We start from the raw sequence: 25,389 nt of genomic DNA, 5'->3' as shown, positions 1-25,389 counted from the left end.
TACAGGAGAGAAACAAGCTTGTACTATAGCAGGAAATTTCCTGTTTTAGTTATTAAAAAAAAAAAAGAAAGAAAAAAGTGATAACCAGCAGGACTCAGCATGGACTTACTAAGCCTCATGCAAAACCCATCTAATTTCCATTTTGTAGAGTTACGAGTGAAATGCTAAACCAATGAGAGTATTTTGACTTCAGTAAGATACCTGACACAATGTCTCATAACACTCCTGTTAAAAACATGAAAAATACCTAGCTGGTACCCAGGGAGCAATAATTCATTTCAAATTCAAGAAAGAGAGGTCTTTAGTGGTAGGTCGTAGGAGGCTATACCAGATTCTGCCCTGGTCATCAGCATTTGTAGAAATAAATGTCTTCAGTGAAGACTTAGAAGTCAGGCCAAATTAGCAGCTGACCACACAAAACTAGAAGTGTTGAGAGAATGCAGCGTCAAAACAGTCACATGAACAGGAAAGCTAGGTAAACACCAAATAGAGACCTAACTTTGGTAAAAGCCTTCATTTAGATTCAACAACCTAACTGGTCAAGGGCAGGGTGGGGCAAATATGGCTTTAGAATATTCTGCTGGTGAGGATTCAGGAGTTTCCGTTAAGACTTCTGTATGAGGTAACTACTGGAATGCAGCTTCCACAAAAGTCAGTTTCTTCTGAGCCTGCCTTGATGGATTGTCAGTGGACCACAGAATACAATCCTTTGTTAATCTGACAGTATCTGGAGAGTCCTGATTATTCCAGACATGTTTTTCTTTTTTTGAAAAGCACAGGGACCCACACAAAACGATGCCCACCATCACTAATCATTAGGGAAATGCCAATCAAAACAATAAGGAGACACACTTCATACCTATTAAGTTGGCTATTGTCAGAAAAACAGAAAATAACTGTTGTGGAGAAACTGGGCCCCTCAGGCATTACTGGTAGGAATGTAAAATGGTATAGTTGCTGTGGAAAACAGTACGATAGCTCCTCAAAAAGTTAAACATAGAGTTACCATGTGATCCAGCAATTCCACTCCTAGGGATATACCCCAAAGAACTGAAAGCAGAGACTCAAACACTTGTACACCCATGCTCACAGAAGCATTATTCACAAGAGCCAAGAGACAGAAACAACCCAAGAGCCCATCAACAGATGAATGGTAAACAAAATGTGGTCTATACGTACAATGGAATATTATTCAGCTATAAAAAGGAATGAAATTCTGATACATGGTACAGTATGGATGAATCTTGAAAACGTTATGCAAAATAAGCCAGACACAAACAGACAAATGTGTGATTCCACTGAAGAAAGATACCTAGAATAGTCCAATTCTTAGAAAAGGAAAGTCAGATGGTGGCTACCAAGGGCTAAGGGAAGAAAGGGCAGGGGACTTACCACTTAACAGGTACAGAGTTTGTTAGGGAACATGAAAAAGTTCTGGAGGTGGATGGTGGTGATAGTTGGGCAACATTAGGAATATCTCTAATGTCACTGAACTGTAAATTTTAAAATGGTAAATTTTAAATATTTTACCACATCAGAAATATTTTACATATATTTTACCACAATAGAAATGCTATTAAATATGGGTTCATTATCCTGGCAACAATAACAACAAAAAGCATATTGGCAAACGTCATTGTGTACTTGCAAAGGTAATCGAGACAAGGGGTCTAGAAACTCTGACAAAGTAAAGGTAACTAAAGGGAGACGGGGGATTTACTACTGAGAAGAAAAGGCAGAAAAGCATGTCAGCTGTCCGTGGCTAGCTGAGAGGACCTTCTGAGGCAGAAGACTCAGAAGTCACTTACTCAACTTACTGAGAGTAACCTTGGGGACAGAACCAGGGTCGATGGGGGAAGTGATATCCGGAGAGGTAAATTTCAGTACAGGAAAGAGTCTCTAAGCAGTCAGAACTATATTTAGCACTTCCCAATGGAATAGCCTCTATATGATGTTTCTTCTCTCTCTGCTAAGAGGTCCCTCCTGTTATTATAGAATGCCTCCTACCTCCCATCAGAAACCAGCTCTACTTCCTTGGCTTACTGGAGGCCCAGCAAGGAAATGACTGGAATTGGTTGTGGTCACGTCAGACCAGACTTACACAGCCATTGCCTACTGCCCGCAGAGTCAGCCACCCGAGGCCCTAGTCCTGGAAGCCCAGAGGGTGGCTCCTGGAGCACAGTGGGCCTTCACCCTAGACCAGCGACTCCATCTCAGGGCCTCAGAGGAGGGGCGTTTAGCCAGAATCAGAAGGCAGGTCCTGGGGGAAGCTGGCAGCCACCTCCGGCCACTCTCACTGCCCCTGGAGACCCCCGTGCACACCCTTCCTGGACAGCACCGGGATACAGAAGCAAAGCCCCTCCTCCCTCTCTTCCCTCTGATTTGCCTGAAGGCACATGTTCTGTTTCTGTCACTTATCTTTTATCCTCAACCCATCACCAGAGAGGAAGCACTGAACTACAGAGGGCCCAGAGGAGGAAGTGTGGGGAGGGGTGGCACCGCCGTGGAAAAGGAAGCAGAAAGAGGGGGTATTGATCCTGCTCTCCCTGACCCAGCTGTGCCGAGACAAGGGTGGATTCGTTCTTGAGAGCAACTGAGGTGAACGTGTCTTTGGAGAGCATCATCTGCAGTCAAGACCGGCTGCAGCCAACTCAGTGGGAACCCAAAGTTTCTTGACAAAGATGTCAACATAAAACGGTCAGATGTAATTGAAAATAATCATCAACAGAACAGAACTTAGCTTACAGGAGATCAAAGTACTGTGTTGCTTTCAGAGCAGATCCTGAGAAAGGAAGAAAATGTGTACAGCAGAGAGCCCCCAGGTTAGCATCTGTGACACTTGAGCTCCAGTGGCTCTCTGCCATGATTAGCGGTGTGACCTTGGACAAATGTCCTCACTTCTCTGAGCCTGTTTTCTCTACCTGTAAAATACGGGGAAGAGTATCAACTTGGATATGCCACAAAACTGTGGCATTAAAATGGAGGAAATGTATGTGAAAGCACTTTGAATGTATGTCAGATTTTCCTGTTCTTCAGTCTCATTTATTTCCCCAAGAGGTAAACTGAGGTACAGATTAACAAAATAGATTATTGCTTCCAATTATTTTCAGAACAAGGTGAAATGTTTGTTTTAAACACAAACAAAAGTAAGAAGGAAAAGAATCTCCCGCTTCCCTGCAGCCATTTACAAATGCCCCCAGTGAAGAGCCCGGAAGAGTCCATGGATGCTCATCCCTGCCCATCAATCCACACCCCTGCCCACCCTGCCCCCACCGTGCACTCTGATGCCTGTCTCTCTCTGTCCCGTAGTGTCTGAGCGGGTTCCAGCCTCATCAGTGCTCATCCCACTCTGAGTCCCTAGGTTGGGAGAGGTTGAGATTTAGGGGTGGGGTATTCTAAGGTATTATAGGTTTTTGTTTTGTCTCAAAGAGGAAGGGGTTGCACCCCCAGAGTTCAGCCTTCCTGCTCTTGCAGCCCAAGAGCGTGACAGAGGTGCTAGGTACCCACCATGCATCTTCTTCTGAATTCTCTCCCAAGTTCTTACTCGGGCAAACAAATTTAAATTTCAAATTTGTAAACCTCAGGAAAATATCTGTGCCCAGAAGATGGATCGGATTTGTTTGTGGTGTCAGTTGTGGGGAGGGCACAGGATATTGAGGCCGGATGCCCATTTGGTGACCACTGTGACATCCTCTTTTTTTTTTTCTGTGAGCAGGACAGGGCGAATTGGCTGGTCAGTCTGGAGGAGGAGGAAGGGGATAAGAGGAGGAGGAAGACATTTTAGAGTATAATAATGAAATTATATTTTGTTATTAGGGTAATTCTCTATCTTTCAGAAAACGCTTCCAGTTATATTATTTGTTTTGTACTACAGTCCTGTGAAGTGTGGTATTAGTCTAAGTTTGGCTGCTGCTGCAGGGCTCTAAAATAACCGTGGCCTAAATAAGAGCCCAGGCTCAGGTGGTCTGGGGCATCACCAAGGTGATCGCCAAGGTGATTCAACGCCATAGCCTCCAGGTTGTAGCCAGTGGTAGGCAAGTGAGCCCAACCTGGAAGTTACACATCCGCTTGGCTCTCCTGTCATTAGCCACATCCAGCTGCCAGAAAATGAAGCTACCAGCTCTCAGTCTCTGTGTGGGTGGTAAGGTTTGAGCCATAGGCCGGCCCAACCTTCAAATGCCCTTTGTAGGAGAACACCAGTTGTACATGTTCCCTTTCTTCCCTTCATTCTCCTTTTTCTCACCCTCCTAGTTCACCTTCCCGGAACCACTCCCCATTGTCCTGTGTCTTCATCCCCACCCCCACCTGGAGCCTGTTTCCGTCCATCCTCTTTCCCCACTTCACCTCTGCCCTCCCCACTCAGCATCAACTGAGGACGCATCTCCCTGACTCCCATCTACTTCCCCAGAGCCCTTTTCTTGGACCTCAATGTCTCACAGCCCTTGGCCATGGGAGGCCCTCAAGCCACCTGGAGCTGGATGGAGGACCTGCCCCCACTACTGAGTAGGAAGGAAGAGCAAGCTTCGATTCTACTGCCACGGCTACCCTAGGATGTGTTCCTAAAACCCCAAATGGGAGCTTAGGCGGTATCTCTTAGTCTATCTATTGAAAATCCACTGTAAGTGATTTCTTAGTACCGTTTAATACTTGAAAAAAATGTGCATATGTGGTTTCAACATCATGGGGAACATTTCTATGGGGAAAAAATAGATTGGACAGATTCCTTATCCAAACCATCCTGCTGAAACAATTCTGTTTCAGAATTCATACTTTATAAAGGTAATGAGTTACACATTATGTGTTACAAAATATTCCCAAAAAGCTGTATGTCGCAGGGGAGGCTGTTAAGAATTACGTCCAGTGCAGTAAGTAGCCATAAAAAGCGCACTTCAGAGTTTGCTACAAAATGAGTTTGCACTACAGAATACATTTTTTTTCTATTTTCAGAGCTTTTTGGATTTTGGAATTGCAGAGAAGGGATTATGGAACTGCTAATTTACATTTCTCTTATTTCTAGTGAAGTTGAACTTTTTCCTGTTCTATTGGCCTTTTATAATATTTCTTTTGTAAAATGCCTGTACTTAGACTTTGCCTATTTTTAATTAGGCAAATAATATTTCACTATTATATTGATCCCTTTTTATTGATATTTAACAGCTTTTCTCATATTTGTTAAATATTTTGCCACATGTTTTATAGTTCTATCTCCCAGTTTATCATTTGTCTTATATTTTGTTGAACGCACATAACTTTTTAGGTAAAATCGTGTAGAAATGTGTTCCCTCATGCAGCTTGTCTCTGACATCCTATTTGAGAAGTCCTTCCTAGTTCCAAAAGGATATAATCATTAATCTACATATCTAGGACCTTTCTTGGTTTAGAGGTTTTATTTCTACGTGAGTATCATCAATCTGAGTTCTATTTGGATGTTGGCCGTTCGTGGAGGCTTCACCCACTGGGCACAGTCCCATTTATTAAGCAATCCTTTCTTTTCCCACTGACTTTAAATACCATCTCCATTGTATACAAAACTTTCATAAGTACTTGGATCTGTTTTGTTCTGATGGTCTAGCCAACTCTTCTGCCACCAACACCACACTATTTCTATTTTTTCATCTTTACTTTAAAATCTATTAGGGCTGGGGGAAGGGGAGGATGAATAGATGGAGCACAGAGATTTTTAGGGCAATGAAACTACTCTGTATGACACTATAATGGTGGGTACATGTCATTACACAATTCATCCAAGCTGATAGGATATACAATACCAAGAGTGACCATAATGTCAACTGTGGACTCTGGGTGATGACATGTCAGTGTAGGTTCATCCATTGTAACAAATGTCCCATCTGGTGGGGATGTTGACAATGGGAGAGGCTGTGCATTGGGGGATGTGGTGGTACTGGAACTGTCTATACCCCGTTTCCATGAAAATAAGACCTAGCCGGACCATCAGCTCTAATGCGTCTTTTGGAGCAAAAACTAATATAAGACCGGGTATTATATTATATTATATTATATTATATTATATTATATTATATTATATTATATTAGACCTGATCTTATATTATAATAAAATAAGACCAGGTCTTATATTAATGTTTTCTCTAAAAGATGCAGTAGAGCTGATGGTCCGGCTAGGTCTTATTTTCGGGGAAACACGGTACCTTCTGAATTTTGCTGTGAATCTACAACTTCTCTGAAAAATGAAGTCTATTAAAAAAAAAAAAGAACTATAGATTGCTTCTGAAATGACACAGCTTACACTCAAGGGGGAATATAGAAAGATAAATAGAAAATTAGAATAGATTGCAATTTAGCAACTATTGCGATACAAATCACAAATAGGTACTGAAAAACCACTGATGCTTCTCAAACTCTGTGATGAAGGACTGATTACAAAAAAGAAAGAAAGAAAAAGACAATGTCCATATCTATTGGGACGCAAGCTCTTTACCACCCCCATCTTGGAAAAGCTGTTTGTAAACTGTCAAGTACTCTATGCATATTAGTTGTTCGCCTCTAATCTGCAATGGATTCCTTGTTAAAATGAAGATACTTATTCACACTGCCTGCCTTCAGCTCTGGAGAACAATGAAATTGCAGTTATAAACACTGTGATGGCCTCTTAAGAGAGTGTTGTCTTATAAGAACAGGCTCAAGTACATTTCAAATGATGGCTCTGATCACAAAATAACCTAATAGCTCACTAAAAATTCACCCAGTAAAATCAAAGCTTGGCATTTGCAAGAGACAGACCCCCGTGACCAAGTACTTTTTCTTCTTTTTTCCATGCTTTTCTTTCATGAAGCAAAGTTTTAAATCTCTTCACATTTTGTAAATACAGGAGGAACACAGAAAAGTCCGTTTTGGCACTAACTCACTAACTAAATGCCTGCCTGCATTTGAGGCTGGTACACTGCTCAAAATTAGCAAAACTAGTATACATCACAAATATTAAGTCTGAGTGAGCCAAGGGTCTGACATCTGCTTGTTTAAAACCAGTATAAGGATTACTAATATTCTGTGCATTTGTTCAAATCATATTCCTCTCTGAGTGAAAGTAAAATAAAGTGCAAAGATGCATGAATAAGGGTGAGAAAACCTGGGTCCTACTAATGTTCTGCCACTAATTAGATATGTAGGTAACTTTGGCCGTTTGTCTTAATTTCTCTGAACCTCAGTTTCCTTCTCTGTTACATGAGAGGACAGAACACTTGACCACTAAGCGTCCTTCCAGCTTTCAAAAACAACAACAAAAGAACAGATCAACTGATTTGTTCCATGATTAATTCATTCATAATTGATTTATCCATTTACTTATTCAAAAGACGCTGCTGGTGGGCATATTACGTGTCGGTTACTGTGCTACTCATGGCCCCACATGAGACAGGACTACGGAAAAAAGAGCGAACACTGCCCCAAGTCACCGTACTCCCTTCTCGCTGAGGGGCTGGAATTCTCATTGTGGGGAAGTGGTGAGAGAGGGTGAGGGCTGAATACGGGAAACACTCTTGGCATCACCACATTTCACATATTTATTCAGAACAGGGTTTCTCAGCCTCAGCACTCTTCCCCTAATTGCTGCAGGGGGCTGTCCTGTGCATTGTAGGTGGCTTAGCAGCATCTCTGGCCACAACCGACTACCTGCCTAGGGGACCCTCTCCCCCCACTTGTGACTACCACAGATGTCTCCAGATGTTGGCAAGTGTCCCCTGGAGGCAAGAGCGCCCTGGTTGAGAAGCCGTGGTGTAGAGCCAGCTAAGTGCCAGGTATGGTGCTAGATGTTGAGCAAATAAAAAAAAAGGCACAGGCCTTGTGGCATTCACACCAGTGCCGTGCTTCTGGAACTTCAGTGTGCAGCGAGTCACAGGCAGGACCTGTGAAAACTCAGATTACGGCACAGGGAATAGTCACCAGGACTGTGCTAACTGCATATAGTGCCAGGGGGTACTAGGCTGGTCAGGGGCACCCCTCTGTAATTTGTATAAATGTTTAACCACTATGTTGTACACCTGAAACTAATACAATATTGTTTGTCAGTGTAGGTTCATCCTACACTGTAATGGAAAAAAAACATTTTTTTTAAACCTTCAGATTGCTGAGCCCCGCCCCTCGGTTTCTAACTCTGGGTCTGGGTGGGGCTGGAGGATGTGCTTTCTAATGAGTTCCTAGCCCAGGCTGCCCCTTCTCCAGGACCGCTGAGAACTGCTGAGCTACTGCGGCCCGTCCTGCGGGATGGTGCGTGTCCACTGCGAGAATACGGGTGGTCTCTCCTCACACGGTGAAACTAGCGTTCCATGAGAACCAGAGTAATTTGTGCTTTTTTAATTGAGAAATTAGACCCCAAATCGGCTACTGAACCCCAATAAATCTGAAATGCCTTGGGAAGAAAAAAAAGCAGAGGCTCTCATAAGCTAGCATGACCACAGGGGGTGGTGAGTTTCATAAATGAATTTTTGTCTTCATTCTGGATGAACAGATTAGATTTATAGTTAGCGGGGCAGTCCAGGGACGTAAATCATCTTTAGTCTCACAGTTTCTGTGGATTCTAAGCTCCAGTTACAAACAGGCTTTTACAACCCACTCATTTCCAAGGTGGGGACATTTCTGTGTGTAACGAGACGACGTGGGCTACTCACCTCGACCTACACTCACACATTACCCTCAGCCGTCTTTTTCTTCCTTCTCCTGGCCCTCATCACCGGTCACCCTATCCCCTCACCCTTAGCACTCTGCATGTGACGGGACCCAGACCAGCACACCCTGTCGTGGCAGCACGCACGACTCTGTTTATACTCTGTACAAAACTGTTAGCTCGTCAATGGTCCGAATACTGTTATTTCCCTTGCTGCGGTGATAACTACCAATTAGTGTATTTTCTTTAAAAAGTATCACACACCCTCCAGAGAAAGTGGGGTGTAGTGTTAGAGCAGTGCCAAGAGGACAGGGATTTTGTGACTGGTGTAGGTAGGAGTGACAGCCCACTCTGCCATTTTTTGTTCTCTCTAACACAAAGTCCGGGTTAACGGGCCACGTTAACTGGCCAGGTCACTTATTCACAAGATAAAAGGAAAGAAAGTGTGGTCCAGGCTCTCAAAACCTCCCTCTCTATTCCCCTCTAGTCAGAGATGGCCTATCCCATTGAGATCCCCAGGTTTATGTAGAACAGACACTATGTCATGTTCTTGTATCCAGCACCGACCATGCTTTATACATAGTAGGCAGGTTTAGAAACGCTTATTGAGTAATGGCAAAAAAGAGACATGTGTGTCACCTCATTTACTTAGCCATTACCTTACATGTATTCTAGGCCATGTCGGATAATCCACTGAGCAAGTTATCATCATCCATAACTCATCTTCATCATGGAGAATTTCTAAGGATCCTTTGGAAAAGTCCTGTGTGATAATAATAGCTACCTTTTCACCAAACACTGTTGTAAGCATTCCCCATGAATTAATGTGAAGTGGGTCTACTCTTTTCCCCAGATATGGATACACAGTCACAAAGAGATTAGGGCATTTGTCTGAGACTATGCAGTTGGTAAAAGCTGGCTTTTATACCACAGCAGTTGCGTGTACACACCTGTGGGCTCGTCCGTGTGCCCCCTCATCCCTGGGTCCCCATGCCTCTTTGCAGACTGCCATGCGAAGACCAGAGGGCAATGGACCGTGTGCCCAGGGATGTCAGCTTTGCCTTCTTAGTCAAGGTGCCCTGGGACCAGGGTGCCCTGGGCGCTGGCTCTGATGTACCATCCCTGACTCAGATGTGTGCTTTCCCTCTCTGGTCCCTCATGGGCAGGAAAAACAACTCTTCCTCTCATGTGTTAGGAAGATCACAACGCACTGTTTCTCATTAGAGCTACTGGGTTGATAAAATGGTAGAGTCACTAAGAAAACTGTCTCTTTTCCCCCCAACTGTAAGCTATAATTGCCAGTTAAAAATGGATATATTTAAGGTATACAACTTGATATTTAATAAACGTATAGTGTGAAATAATCGCCAAGTTAAGCTAATTAACATATCCATCACCTCATAGTTACCTTTTTCTTTTCCTTTGTGTGTGTGTGTGTCTGTGCATATGTATGTTTATGTGTAGTGAAGACTGTCTTCTAAAAGTCATTTTGACACAGTAAACAGAGCTGTAAATTAAATTTGCTTCCTCTACGAGGCAGCATCTATCTTTGGACTCAGTAAGTGACTACCCTAACTATGGCTGGACAATGGTGCCAAGGAGACTGATTTGCTCCAATTGTCCGTGAAGCAGTTAGTTTTATTCAAGACTCTGCCCCAGCCGTCCTCACAGATGCCAAGCTGCCATCAGTAGCAGTGTTAGAGCGCGCAGGTGAGACGGCACAGGCTGGTGACGCCCTGGGCAGACTACCCCCGGCAGCGGCGCTGACCTCACCTCCAAAAGAGAGCTTAAGTTATTCCAAGAAACTTCAACTCCATTTATATTACCCACTTTTTAACTCTTCAGATTATAGTCATGGGGTAGGAAGAAAGATCTTTAAGAAAGAGAGATCATTAAAGCACAGGTACTGACAAAGAGAAATGTCTGATGAGAACCTTAGATAATTAAGCAAGAAGTCAGCACGTCTAACTATTACATTGTTTTGTACTCCTGAAACTCATACAATTGATTAATTAAATAATAATAATCTATGGTGAGATCTCCATGTTTTCACTTCCTCTCTGACCTCATCTTAAAAGGCATTTTCTAACAAGAAATAATTGACTCATTTGGGCAGGGACACTTAGCAACCACGCTGTGTGACCTAACCCACACTGCTTACCCACTCCATTCTTATCTGTGGAATGGAGTTAATTATGCCTACCTCGGGGGATGGGTGAGAAGACTGAATAATAATAGAAGCTCTGTAAAACTCTGCAGAGTTTTATGTATTGTAGGGAACCCCATAAATATCCCTTCTAGGCGACACTTGTGCTTGGAACAAACGGCAAGATAGACAGGAGTTGGGGAGATGGAAAAGAACATGTTGACTGGACTAGTAATGAGGCTGGATGGGGGAGTGGGGCCGACGCGTTCCAGCCAATGGACTGGTCATCGTCCACAGAGTCCTAGGCAATGCTGGACAATGGCCTCCCTCCCAGGACTGAGGCGGGCCGGCCCCACCCTGCTTATGGCAAGGCAAAGAAGAGTGGAGAAACAGACTCTCCGAAGTCAGCTGATCCCCCCAAAAGAGAGGAGGGCGCTGGGCTGGCTGGGCAGGTACAGTTACAGTTTGTTCTGCTAAAATTCATCAATCAGATAAATCACTCCTTCCTGTGGGGAGCAGGAAAGAACTTCTGAATGAGGCAGAACATAAGTGAGGTCCGTGAAAGATGAGAAAGACTGCAGGATGGCAGTTGTGCACGCGTGGAGACAGACCGTTCCCACAGAGGACGGGTGCAAACAGGGCGGTGGAGATGGAGAGCAGATGTGTTCAGCGAACAGAAGTTGAGAGGGGCTAAAAGTCCATCATGCTGTGTGGGCAATGGAAGCCAACACCTGGAGGCTTTTAAGTAACAGGTTAGGAAGTCACGACTTAACTCATTGAGGACTGGGACAGTTTTCTTGAGTACTTGTGTATTCGATCAGAGCCACGCTTTAGTGGAACTATTATTCACGTGGCATTAAAATTAGTGTCAGAATATGAATAATGTCATTCCAGGTGCTTTATTTTCTATATTTCAATATTTGTTTTATTTCTACACTGTTTTTTGATGAAGGAGGGGGTGTGTTTTATTAGTCTGCTTAGGCTGCCGTACAGAATACCACAGATTGGTATTAAACAACAGGCTTAAACAGCAGATGCTTATTTTCTCACAGTTCTGGAGGCTGGGAAGTCCAAGACCAAGGCGCCCTCAAGGTTGGCTTCTGATGAAGCTCTCTTCCTGGCTGGTTTATGGCACCTTCGATCTGTGTCCTCACATGGCCGGTGGGGAGGCGGGGGGTGAGGGAGGGGAGGAGGCAGGAGGGGGTGTCTGGTTGTTCCGCCTCTCCTCATAAGGACACCCGTCTTATTTGATTAGGGCCCCACCCTACAACCTCACTGAACCTGAATTACTCCCTAAAGGCCCCATCTCCAAATACAGTCACATGGGGGCTTAGGGCCTCAACATATGAATTTGGGGGACACAGTTCATTCCCTAATGGGGGAGGGGCTTGTTAATGTTCCCAAGAAGGAGGGCAGGGCTAGCTCTGTGGACAAACCCCCCTTCTTTACTAGTTCTAACAGCTGGTCGAAGGTTAGGCTTCTTCTTTTGTCATTACAGCATATTCTATAGCGGTTCTTTTAAATACCATCTTCAGTTCATATTTACTATGTTAATTCACTTTTGAGATCATATTTGTGGGTGAGAGACTAATATTTAACCTGACTGTTTTTATTATACTATTTGGTAGAAGTCCTAGCAACAGGATAATACAATTTTCGATCCTATGATTGTTCACTGCTTACCATCTTTCTTTGTGCATGTTGCCAGGCAGGTTATTATTATTATTATATTATTAGTTATTTTCTACAGCATTAGGTCATTTTATTCAGCAGTCACCTTTACCTAAGAAACCTTTCAATCTCACAAAGAAATGTAAATGCTATAGGTCGATCTTAATTTGCCAAAATTTGCCTGCTGTTTACTTTACCAAATTTTAGCTGAACTGACACATTTGGAAACCACTGAATGCTTTTTTTTCCTCATTCCCAAGTTGACTGCCGATTCATTTGTGTTCTCTCTGGTACATGTCAGAGGTTCTGATAAGTCTGTGAGACTCTCCCTGAGATGTCACTGAGACGTCTCCAGGTAGATTACAGCAATACAAATGCTGTCCAGATTTTTTTTTTAAATAAAGAGGTATGTTCATTCTTATTTTATTTGCTGCAGTGGGCGAGAAGTCTGGATTTTTTTAGCTGATGGGAGTATACAGCACTTTCATTGCGCTCTGTTTCTATGGAATTTTCCCCCATCAGCTTTTGCTATGTGGTAGCAATCCTGAAAATCACTGTGAAAGCATTTGGCAGGTTTGAATTGTGGCAGGTGAGTCAGTAAGTAGGAGAGTCAGTGCCCAGAGAGTCAAGAGACCAGAATTCTCCGTTCGGTACTTGATTATGTGTAACCTTAAACACACCGCTGAGCAATTACACTTGACCATCTCCCTGCAGCATAGCTACCTGCTAAAGATGAATGCGATCGCACTTAAAAGTGAAAACACTGAGCTGGAAAAGTACAGCTTCTCGACACATTTAAAGTTCCTATTATAATGATATTTCACAGCTGGGATAGCAAAAGCACAGACGATTGCATGGATAGTCTGATCATTCATCCTAAGTGCCGGCATCGAGATGACTGTATTAGAGGGTAATACGTGCTGTAGGAGAGACGCATGTGGGGTTTATGGGAGCTCGGTGGCAGGGTACAGAGGGAGGTCACATAACTCAGCCTAGATATGCTTGACTCTCTCCTGCCCTTTTGTGGTACAATCAGTAAAGTCAATAAAGTCCATTAGAAAATATATCAGAGTTGTAATGATAATAATAAATAATATTTTTGAGTGTTTACTAGGTACGGGCCCCATTCTAAGGTACCCCCATGTATTTGCCCATTTCGGCCTCATCGCGCTCTGAGACGAGTAATGGTATCATCACTATATTCCAATGCGGAAACAGGCTTAGCGAGGTGGACTCACTTCTGCTGCTGAGCGCTGAGTGAGCATCCTTTCTCCACCCGTAGCAATGCCTGGGACACCTCCTTTGTACTGACTTCCCGATAGCTGTCTGCTGCCTAATTGGACCACAGTGCACCCCCTGCAGGTAAATGAAAGGCATGCAGATTAAGAGATCATGTAAAATAAAAAGTTGCTTTTGAAAATTAAGTTACTTAGCAACACTGCATTGAGCATCTGCTGTACATGAGACAGAGGGATCAGCCCTGGAGCTTCGTGGCTGATTGGGACGTGGTCCCCGTTCTCAGAGCCCCATGGTCTTGTGGGGGGACCGACGTGAACCAATAAATCTCATAAGGGTTCCAGGCAAATATGCTGTGTGAGCAGCCCACCCCGTGAAGCTGAGGGAAATGTCCAGAGGAAAGTGATAACAGAGAAAATCCTTTACCACGGCTAGGAGCCAGGAAGTCAGGCACCCACATGCACCCACTCTGGGGGGAGGGGTTTGCTAGATGAAAAGCTGATGAAACTAGAGGGACTTCTTCTAAGTACATGTGGTACCCTAAGGATTAAATAGGAGAAATCCAGTGGGGGGCTCTATGTCCCCCAAATTTGGGGACTGAGAAAAAGAGACAAAGACAGAGAATGGGAGTGACAGATTTACCGTACTGAGACTTTTGAAATGGCATTGGAGAGGTAAATAAAGGTGACAGGTGCTGTCCTGCAACGTAGCAGGGACCCACGGGAGCCTGGAAGGCCAAGTAAATCCCACCAAGATGTGTTGGAGGGAGGATGGTAGAGGTGGGGAGAAGGAAGGCTTCAAAGAGGAGATAAAAATGGAGCAGGAACTTGACAGATGAGGAAGTGGGGGTGGGGTGGATGGAGGATGGACCAGGCAGAGGCAGCCGTATTACTAAAAGCCTGGAGCTATGAAACAGCATGACAGTTGGAGAAATGGCAGCAGTTCTGCACAGTCCAAAGAATGGCCCTTCGGGCTGCAGCCTGGAAATCTGACTGGGAACGGAAGGTGACCAGGACCGCAGACAGAGACACTGGGTAAGCTGCTGCAATGTGTCAAACAAGAGAGGCGTAGAACTGAGCTAAAGCAATGTGAAGGGGGCAGGAGGTGGAGAGGGAGAAAAGCAAGTTGGTGGTGGCGCCTGCGGGAAGGGTTGATGTGTAAGCAGAGTGCTCAGCTGAGTGTCATGGCACCAGTCACTGAGCTGGCAAAATAAAGGAAAGGCAGACTTGAAAGGCAGGACAATGCGTTCCGCTTGGTCCCGGCAGGTTGAGGCCCGGGAGCTGTCCAGGAGAGAGTTTGTTGCGCAGATGAGAGGTGTGCACAGGGACCTGCCCCTGCACGGTCAGGAACAGCCTGGTCAGTCCGTCTTCTCCACACACTGTTTGTTGTAAAGGGTGAGGCCATCACCAATGCCAGTCAAGAGGAGATGTATGAAATTTCCGCTCCACAGAGAGACCGGGGGAGGACAGCCTGACAGATGCTATTCCCGTGCATATATTTTTGTACACAAACAATTCTCCTTTCTATTTTAGCACCCGGGAAATCCCCTTTCTCTCTTACCATCAGCTCTGAGCACAAAAGAGCCAGCCCGCGGAAAGCTTTCATGTTAATTTCTGCCTCTTGTGTTCACGGCACATACTCTTGGCTCTCAAGATATACATGCGCGCACACATGGGCTCTCAAAAGGGGTGCGGAAATCTACACTCCAAACCACATTGTATAAAGGGCACGAGTCCTGTGGTCCTTGCCAGTGTTAGTTGGGTAAGACCATTTCAAAACTATTTGCTAACTGCCCAGGTAAAACACTATTATTGTTTTCTATTTTCTATTTTAGATATTTTAACTCTTGTCATTACAGTTTAAATTAAGCATTGAATGGTAGTAGTACCTCAAAAAAGGCATTATCAAATTCTAATGCTATTTTTTTCTCAGCTATTTGCATCAAAATGCAAAATTTCCAAAGAGCTTAAATACTACAGAATAAAGGTTGTTTTGTTTTTTTAAGGCTCCATTTCCCTTTAGAAATTGAGGCTCCTCTTGACTACCTTACAATCTAAATTTAATACTTTATTATATGTCATCCCAGTTTCCTAATGTATATTCTTTGTATATTATGTATATAACCTCTGGATCTATAATCCATGCCTTAAAATGCCAAAAGCATTTATTTTTCAATTTAGTTTTTAAATTAGCATACGATAAAATTGACTTTTGTTTTTGGTGTCTAATTCTGTTGATTTAAGTTTAGATTTCTGTGACCACTGCCATCATCGGGCTATACAACAGTTCAATCTCCCTCCCCACCCCACCCCCCGCTTGCTCATGCTGTCCCTTTAGAGCCATACCCTGTCCCCTCCCCAAACCCCTGCTAACCACTGATATTATTTTTGCCACATCATTTTGTCTTTTCAAGAAGGTCATATAAATGCAGTTATATAGTATCTTGTTTTATTTTGCATTTCTTAAATTGCTCACAAGGTTGAGCAATTTTCCACATAACTAATTGCAGCTATGTTTTATGTGTTTTGTATAGTTTGCGTTATTACCACTTATTTACTTGGGTCGTAGGTAGTATTTATCTATACAAATTTGCATATCGCTCATTATGGAATGGTGACGCTAACTTGTTGTCTATTGCACTCACCATCAGTATTTCCCATTAGGTTTTTGCCTTTATGTTTTGTTATTTTCTTTTTTTCAATGTGTGAGACCATAAAATTGGAACATCATTTGACCTAGTAATATTATAGTACTCTAGTGACCTAGTCTGATGCAATAGTCCTAATTTTTTAAAAAATTGTATAAAGATGCTTATCGCAGCATTATTTCTAGTGTGGGAAACTTGGAAGCGGCCTACATGTGAAACTACAAGACTTTAGTACAGCAGACCCTGGAACTGTCCCTCCGTACCGTGTCATGCCAGAATTTAAAGGATGTAACAAAGATGATGTAGGAACTTGGACAATTTTATGGTAAAATTTAAATTAAAAAGCGAAATATAATCTCATACACACATACGAGCACAACATGTAAAACAAAAAATACAAAACCCGGTAGATGAAAAAGACTAGAGAAAACACATCGAAATAGTACCAGCAATTTGCTTTTCCTGGTGGGACTGTGAGGAGATGTTCCAATTTCGTGTGTTTGCTTCGTTTTTCATAAGGATCACACTGCTGTGGGGGGGGGGGGGGGGGCAGGGCGGGGGCAGGGCAGGAATTCTGAGTAGCTCAAGGAGAAAATGCTACCTTTGACCTAAAAACACACCCCTGAGCTTGAGGCTTTATTACACAATGTGTGAGGTTAAGCACACAATTTCAGTTCTGCCTACTAGATGTCAAAATGGCAGACTATGTCACCGTGTCTAGGCCGTTAGAAAGAGAGACGATGGCTGGGCTCTCACACAGGTGCGTGCATTAGGTAAACTGTCAAATGCTCATGGGCAAATGAATCTGGTGAAATGGCAAGTGAATCCGGACTGCTAATGAATGAGGAGTGCAGCTGAGGTCTAAGCCCTGTGGGGGACGGAGGTCCGCTGCACCTCTCTTCCATACACAGAACCCCTGGGTACCCTAGAGGTTTCTTTCCATTCCCAGACAGATTGTCCCAGGTGCCTGTTGAGCTGCTGTCACCTAACTCTGAACCCAGCCTGGAAATAGCAGAGTGACACATCCCTCACTAAAGGTCAGAGCGCTTTAACTCAGGCTTTATGAGTCAGTGATCCCTTCAAACGCAAATAAGAATGACTTGCTTATGTTGACTTGTATTGAGGAAATCTTCAAAAAGTCCACACATAGTAAATACTCCCATTAATGAGGATAGTTCTTGGCGATTTTTCCTGATTACTGCAGAAATACAGATTTGTCCAAAAGACCTATGTGCTATCTCGCCCAGGAAAGGGGGCAGTGGGGTCTCAAAGAAGTTCTCTCTGGAGAACTCGTAGTTATTAGCCCCGCTCTTGTGCTAGAATTCTAAGCTCCGAGGGTAAAGGGGGCCCCCTAAAGACACACCTGAAAGTCACCTAGCTGCTGATTCAACAGTGTGACTTACAGAGAATGTGTTTCAGAGACTAAGAACAAATCACGAGGACTCCGTAACCATCTCCTGCTAAACTCTGCAGGAAATTGGGACTTTCTTAAAATCCATGAAAATAGCAGTTGTTAAGCGCCCCTAAGCTGTCTCTCTCTGGGTTCAGAAAACCCCCAAAGACCGCCGGCATTCCTGAGGTCTGGTGAACTTTCATCACGCTGCTAGATGCGGGATTCTGGGCCCAAGGTTTCCAGCTACGTTACTCTCACATCTAGATTCCTAGTATTCTGAGCCGTTTTCTTTCTTTATAAAAGGTAGAAAAGTCAGCTAATGCTTTGTTCTTATGAACATACTTAAGAAAGTTTGGGGAAATTCAGGAGGAGAAAATGATTCAAAAACACAGAATGAGCAAGGAAGTAACTTTGGCATTAAATATCAGATGATGATTTCAGAGTAATGGGACCTCATGGAAAAGTAGTTTAGGAAAAGAAAAAAAAAAGGGTGTGTGGTTGAGGTAAGTGGTGGCCAGAGCAAACAAGGAAAGGAAAGAATAGCAGATGAAGACTGGAATCCCAGAATTTGTAGCCAACACCATGATTTTCACCTAGATCTCTAGGAAAGCGTAATTATCAGTGAATTGGATTTTATGAAGTACTTTATTTATCCTGACACAAGAAAGCACTATTTTATCCTTCGATTTAAGGTTTTTTAAGTAGTTCATGATGGTCAAAGGCTTATTTTATATATGTGTATACATACATACACATACACATATATATGACTGTGAAGAAAGCAACCTTTTTGAAATGTCTCCAGTAAATAGGGATCAGCTGTTAAGTGCCCAGAGCCAATTCCATCACACACATAAATAGCCCATGTAAGAATTTTCTGGTGTCATATTTAACTGCTGTGACTAAAATAGGCTCACTCTTCATAAACTCATTTTTCTTATTATTGTGTGTGGGTTCCTGGGTACCTATGTGAATAACAGAAGAAATAAACTGTTGGAAAACTTTTGCCTCTCTCTGCAACTATTAAAGACTCCCTTAAATTAAGAATGGAATTACCGTCCTGGTGGACGAGGTTGAATCACACAGACTTCTAGAAAGACTCTTCCCTTGGCAAGTCAGTCTGTGTTTTGGGATGAGCCCACTAATGTATTTTGCAGAAGGGGAAGCCAAAGCATTTGTTCGAATGGATAGCTGAACCATTGGAAGCATTGGGCGTCTGTGATAAAGCACTATTTAAGTGGGGATGGGACACCAAAAGTAACACAGTTTATAGCCCCCAAATAGCATTTGTCTTTTGTCGCTTTACAGGGAACGACCATGTCACCATTTCTTCGAATCGGTTTATCCCACTTTGACTGTGGGTCCTGCCAGCCATGTCAGGGAGAGGCTGTTAACCCTTACTGTGCCGTGCTTGTCAAAGAATATGTTGAATCAGGTAAGCCTGAGTGGGGGGTGGGGGGAGACCCTGCTATGAACTATGAAGCGAAGCCTCTCAAGGTTCTTCAAGGTCGTCTGGTTCAACCTAACTTCACAGTCCAGGAAACCGATGCCAGGGGAAACCAAGTACTTCCTAGAGCATATGGCTGTAGTGGTCATGTCTGAACTACAGCCAGCTCTGCTGCCTCATGTTCTGTTTCACTGCACTATTTTTCCACATAAATGAAGGGAACAAAGGAAATAAGACATGGGTTTGCAGACGTTGTGTGAGGAGTTAATGGGGGGGGAAATGTAGTGAGCTAAAGCAGGACAAGGGACCTATAATTGTTTTCAGTGATTATAGATAAAGTCTGCATAATCTTAGAATTACCTCTAAAGTTGGCTTACTGCTTCTTTGGCTAAGCTTTGACGAATGTTACAAAGAATATATATTAGCCGTTAGAATCCAAATTTCAGAAAACTTACTTTTGCGTTTACTAAGACCCTGGATGAGTGAAAGAATAGTCACGTTCTGTCGAATTGAAATGTATATAGGCAGTTCATGGTAAGAGGGCAAGTGGGACAGTCTTCTAAGATTCCTTGTATAGGTTTAGATCATTCAATTAAAATAACTCTTTTTTGTCTGGAATCTCTCCAGGGTCACTTCAACTGGCTTCCATTCTCCTCCTCCCTGCCTCTGTATTTTAAGATTCTTACAGACTTTCTAAAAGAAAGGAAGGAGGCAGGTTACAGCCCAAGGCTTTCCCAGCCTCATTACCTTCCCTATGTCCTGCCATACATTTCTCATTTTGGCAGACACTCTGGAGAGAAGTATGATTACCCCGTGCAAGTTTTCAAGAACAACAGAAGCCATTACGTTCATTTATACAGAAATGGGGCGCCAATGGCATACTGGCTCAGCAAAAGTGCCTTTCCTTTAGTGTTTCTACGCTAGCGGAGGAAGACAGGCAATGAACCAAAATGGAATATGGTCCCTCCTGTGAAGCAGAGTAAAGGGGGGAGAGAAGCATTGGGGACAGAGAGATGTGAGCTATTTCACACAGGGTAGTCCTAAGAAGGCCTCTAGGGGTGCGACACACAGATTCCAGGGGACCCTGATTGCACAGTTGAGAACCTCCAGCTGGGCGTTTCCAGATCAGGATCCTGGGGTTCCAAACCCTCCTATGTTGGGCATTCCCTCCCTTAAAAGAACAGGTCTCATGGCCGACTTCATCCTTTCAGCCACTGAATCACCCTGATTTCCCTTCTGTCCAGATTTCGCTCCTTTTTAGTTAAAAGTAAGAATGGCACTTGCTCCCAAGCTAAAACCTTTCAAATGTCACAGAAATCTTTGAAGTGTAAAATGTGTGAGTTTTTCAAAGCCACTCTGGACTTAATGGGTCTCCTGGATCCAGTTCTCTTTACAACCACAGGTCTCCCTGACATTTGCCTCCCAAGAGCCTTTTTAAAATTTCTTCTTCTTTTGGCCTTGCCTTTGAACTTGGTCTAATCAGCCATGTGGATCAAGACCTTGTCAGAAAAGAAGAAGACTTTGTTTTTCCAAAAGGTTAGCCTGCGGAGTTTGGAGATTTTTGCTTTTGATTTTGTTTTTGTTTTGTTCTGAAAAGAAATCTCTCTCAACATTATAATTCAATTATTACTTCTACAGAATTTAAACACGTTTCAACCTTGAGGGTGTGAGGCTATGTTTTCCGTGATGAGGCAACAGAACAGAGACAAACAGGACACAGTGCCGTGCGTTCCAGAGCCTTTGAAAATGTAAAACTCACTGTAAATAGACAGGATCCTAAATTCTGGTCCTCTTTTAGGTTATTACAAACCTAGTGAATGAAAGTATGAGAAATGCCTTGCTGTGGAAATGTCTGTCCTTTGCCGGGCGTGGAAAATGGTTATGTTGAAAAGAATTATGAGAAGGAGAGGCTTCAAGTCCATGGAAGTAAAATGTTACTATGATCGTTAATATTGCCATCGTTTGTTTGTTTGTTTTTGTTTAACTTTTATTTATTTTAAGTATGTTTTTCCAGGACTCATCAACTCCAAGTAATTGTTTCAATCTAGTTGTGGAGGGCGCAGCTCACAGTGGCCCATGTGGGGATCAAACCGGCAACCTTGTTGTTAAGAGCCCCGAGCTCTAACTAACTGAGCTAACTGGCTGCCCCCATTTTTTTGTTTGTTTGTTTTTTAAGTCCAATCTCCAGTTGAATTTCTTTTAAACGAGACATTAAAATCTTCCCCTTCCTATCCTACGGCTTCATATGATCAGAGTTTATACCTCTAGTAGCCAGCTTTACCTAAAATTTGAAGTTTTGGCTACTCAAATCCCGGCCTACCCCCGAATAATAATTTAGCACATGCTCAATGCCTGTTCCATTTTAGCATTATGCACTGGGAAGAAAGGGCTATCAGGGGTCAGAACTGCTTTGTCTCCCTGCTTTAAATGGATTTTTCCCTTTTGCCTCATCAAAATCTGCCACTTAACATGCTCGTTATCATAAGAAACAAGCACTCAAGTACAGCTGCAGTTCTCTGCTTCTGAAATGATTAAAGAACAAAGACTGTAGAAATCCAATCTGGACAAAAGATAGGATACGCACCCCTTAATCCCACTAGTGAGCTCTTTCCCAGTCTCCTGCTGGTCTGGGGACGCTCCCTTTACACTCCATCATCCGGACCACGTTTCTTGTCAGGACCATTTCCAGGAGCCCTGCGTACCTTCCCTTCCCCACCTGCAGGTCTGTGGCCCGCGCCACGGGCTCCAGGCAGGAAGACCACCACCTCTCTGAGTTAGTTACTTGTCAGTTTCTGTTTAGGGTGCATAGGACATGTAAGATGTACCCTCATTTGAGAATTAGAGAAGGAAATAATGGCTCACTGTGTTTGAAAGGTTTTGCCTCTTAGTGTATTAATGGCAAATGGAAAATTTTTACATATATCATTTTATATACTCATTATAAACCTTAAATTATGCCTTTGTGTCTTTCAGATGAATACAAGGTAGTTTTGTATCAACTATTTTTTACCAGATGTCAGTGAAATTAATCCGTCATGTACCCACACCTTAGACATTAACAAAAGAGGATTCCTAAAAGGCATAAAAGTGTAAAATGTGTAAAAAATGGGGTCTGGGTCACTCTATGTTACCAAATATACCAGGCTTAGCCTGAGTTCTTTATATGGCTCAGGTGTTCACACTCAAAGTGAAGCAACTAACTCTTGAATAAAAAATGAACACTGGTAGTCCAAGCCATGGTCATATTTTTGTTGCCTAACTTATCTATTAATAGATTGACTTTCACATTTCAATACATTACCTTGCATGCAGACCTTGGAACTGTTTCATCCTATCCTATATTGTCTCGAATTGTTTTATGTGTTACTTTTGTCTTCCCGACAGAATTATATACCCTACCGAGCAGAGGGAATGGGTGCCACTGCTGAGTTGAATTTTTCTCCCAGAGCTGGCTAAAGGAGTAACAAGACCGTATCTTTCTGTTCGTAGAGAATGGGCAGATGTATATCCAGAAAAAGCCGACCATGTACCCTCCCTGGGACAGCACTTTTGATGCCCACATCAACAAGGGGAGGGTAATGCAGATCATCGTGAAGGGCAAAAACGTGGACCTAATATCTGAAACTACTGTCGAGCTCTACTCCCTGGCCGAGAGATGCAGAAAGAACAACGGAAAGACAGAAATATGGGTAAATATCTGAGCTGAGAGCTTTACTTAACGAGTGTATATCATGACGTGGTAAGTACCAGATGAGCTAAAGACTAGCTCAAAACTGCAACGTTATCCTAAAATGATGATACACTAGCTTTGAGTAAACAGACTCCCTACCACTTACTTACTGGTGACTTGACAATGACAATGATTATTCATTGTGGAACGTATTGACCTGTTCAAATCTCTGATTCCTGTGTAAGGTGAAGAAGATATCTTAGGCTATGTAGTACTGTTACTGATTTATAACTAATAGTAAGCTCAGAAATATCACAAATTTCCCCTAACTTGGGAATCTCACCCTTCCTGAATGATCTGAGACCCAGAACATGTTATCTATTTATCAAGATATCTTGATATCTTATACTAAGATAAGGTAGATAAGACAATAGATCCATAAGTGAGAGGATAGAACAAAGATCCATTTAATGTTTGGTCTTCTTTCTCCAAAGTAGTTTGCTAATCCCTATAAATTGTTCTAGCTATAATGTATTCACTTAGCTTCCTTTTACTAAAAAGTACATCGTGCAAAATCCATGTTACAATTACTACACCAAGTTTTGGAAAACTTAGGTTGTTACTGTTTTGGTAGCAAATGTTTAGAAATGTTAAAGGGAAGAGTAGAATATGAAAGCATAAAAAATTCTAATGAAAATTTCTGGGGCCCACAAAATGAAAATATATACATATATGTACCAGTAAAAACTGCTTTTAAATGATCTGAGACCCAGAACATGTTTTCAAACGTTTATATCATTTATGCAAAAAGGAGAGAATCTTATCTTTCTGTTTATTTCCAATAGTTCACATTTTTAACAACTCCACCCAAAAATCTTTCAAGACACAGGTTTCAAAATGGGAATAATATAAGCCAAAAAACCAGAATTTTGTGTCCGTTTTGTATTTGTGACCTTAAAAAAATTCAGTCCTTTTTAGGAAAGTGTGTATGTATGTAAATCTTTGTGTCACTAAAATCATCTTTAACAATAAGCATATACCAAGGTTTTAAAAAAAAAAAAAGTTCCCATGCTTTGTTAGATGTGTTTAGATCACTCAGTTCAGCAGAATCTATTGAGTATTTCCATGTTCAGCTTGGGGAAGGGGGACATGAAAACAGAATTCCTCCTGGATCACTGTTTAGGCAAGTAGGAAGCCGTGAAAAAACTGGATAATGTCCCAGGTGTGTAACTTAGTGTTAAAAGGTTTATACAGACCGGGTGAGTGAGAGGGGTGAAGTGGCAGCTGGGCCTAAACGGCAACATCTAACTGAGAAAAAGAAGAGATTAACTAGAGAAAGTCTTCCCCAGTTTTCCTCCATTCCCATTTCTTTTCTGCCTTCTGCCTCAATAAAAAAAAAAAAAAAAATTTAAAAAGTCGTCAAATTCCTAATTTTTTAAAGTAGCATGCTATTTGATTTCCTTCTCAATTAATGAAAAGATAACTAATTTTTTAATTCTTTTGTTAAGCATCACCGATGATCAGGGTGCTTTTCTATTTATAACTCAAATGCATTTGATTTCTAGCCTTGGCTTTTTTTCTGATTTTATTCTTATCAGATTTTTCACTTTTTTTTATTATTCATGATTTAGTCATAACACTTGGTGGCCTTCAGATCCTCATTTAACTGGCAACCTTTTCACATTTTTCCATCTTTTTTTTTTAAGGTTGTTCCTTGGTTTACTTTTATTTGTAGTGTTTAAGGGCCAGCAGGTTGTTTTGGACTTATATTTGCCCTTGCTTCTATTGAAATCTGCTTTCCAAAAATTAATTTCTCTATTTAAAAAAAAAATTATTTTCTCAAAGTTGCCTTTCACCTCCACAGACACCATCATCCAGTTTCTAAACACCACATGGAGACTTGCCTCCTGCTTTCTCAAGGATTTCACTGTTTGTATCATTATCTCTTATTCACCCTCAAAAACATGATGGACTGTAACTTTATATGGATATCGTTTTCCCAGCAGCAAACTAGTTTAATTTTCTCCATCACCACTAAGTCCTGAATATTGATGACTTTGTGGTCACCTGATACCAATTTTCCCCACTTTGTTTGGGAATGAGCCCTTATCTGGCTCTTCTAGTTACATCTTTGCGTCCATCTTTATTGTGTATTCCACAAACCAGAGAACAACGGTGTATATACTTGATATGAAAAGCACTTCTCTTTTCATCAATCTATTTAAGCTTGCCTGAGAATTTATAGTTGACCAAGAAGTACAGCTTATTTTATCATAAAATTCTAATAGTAGTGATGCTGTGACATAAGTATTGCTATGATAATAGCTTTTCAGTGATCTTTGAGCGTTTAGTGACTTGCATAAGGTCACACTGCCAGTCAATTATTTAGCCACGATTCATATTCAATCCTGGGCTCAACTGGACACTTCTTACTACTTCTCAGTTATTCTAGTTAATTCATGGATGTAATTATCAATAAGGACCTTCGATTCATCTTTGTATTCTTTTTGGCATAGTAACAATACAGTGTTATGACTTAAT

At 42.3% G+C, this 25,389-nt stretch overlaps 1 protein-coding gene across 3 annotated transcripts in view; it reads left to right on the top strand.

The window, feature by feature from the left end:
- Positions 1-25,389, top strand: part of PRKCQ (protein kinase C theta) — a 111,772-nt gene that overhangs the window by 26,658 nt on the left and 59,725 nt on the right. For 2 of the 3 annotated variants that reach the window (XM_074325017.2, XM_019738249.3), the window contains exons 2-3: positions 19,040-19,166; positions 22,668-22,867. In XM_074325017.2, the coding sequence (XP_074181118.1) occupies positions 19,049-19,166; positions 22,668-22,867 (318 nt within the window). In that variant the 5' untranslated portion in view covers positions 19,040-19,048. Of the gene's footprint in view, positions 1-14,618; positions 14,726-19,039; positions 19,167-22,667; positions 22,868-25,389 lie in introns of those variants that run through there. The other variant, XM_019738248.3, reaches the window with a different exon arrangement.

Source organism: Rhinolophus sinicus, chromosome 1 (assembly GCF_057876585.1).
Source record: "Rhinolophus sinicus isolate RSI-liver-muscle chromosome 1, RSI-T2T, whole genome shotgun sequence".
Classification (NCBI taxonomy): Eukaryota; Metazoa; Chordata; class Mammalia; order Chiroptera; family Rhinolophidae; genus Rhinolophus; species Rhinolophus sinicus.
The sequence above is the reverse complement of the archived record's forward strand: the minus strand, read 5'-3'. Positions and strand labels throughout refer to the sequence as shown.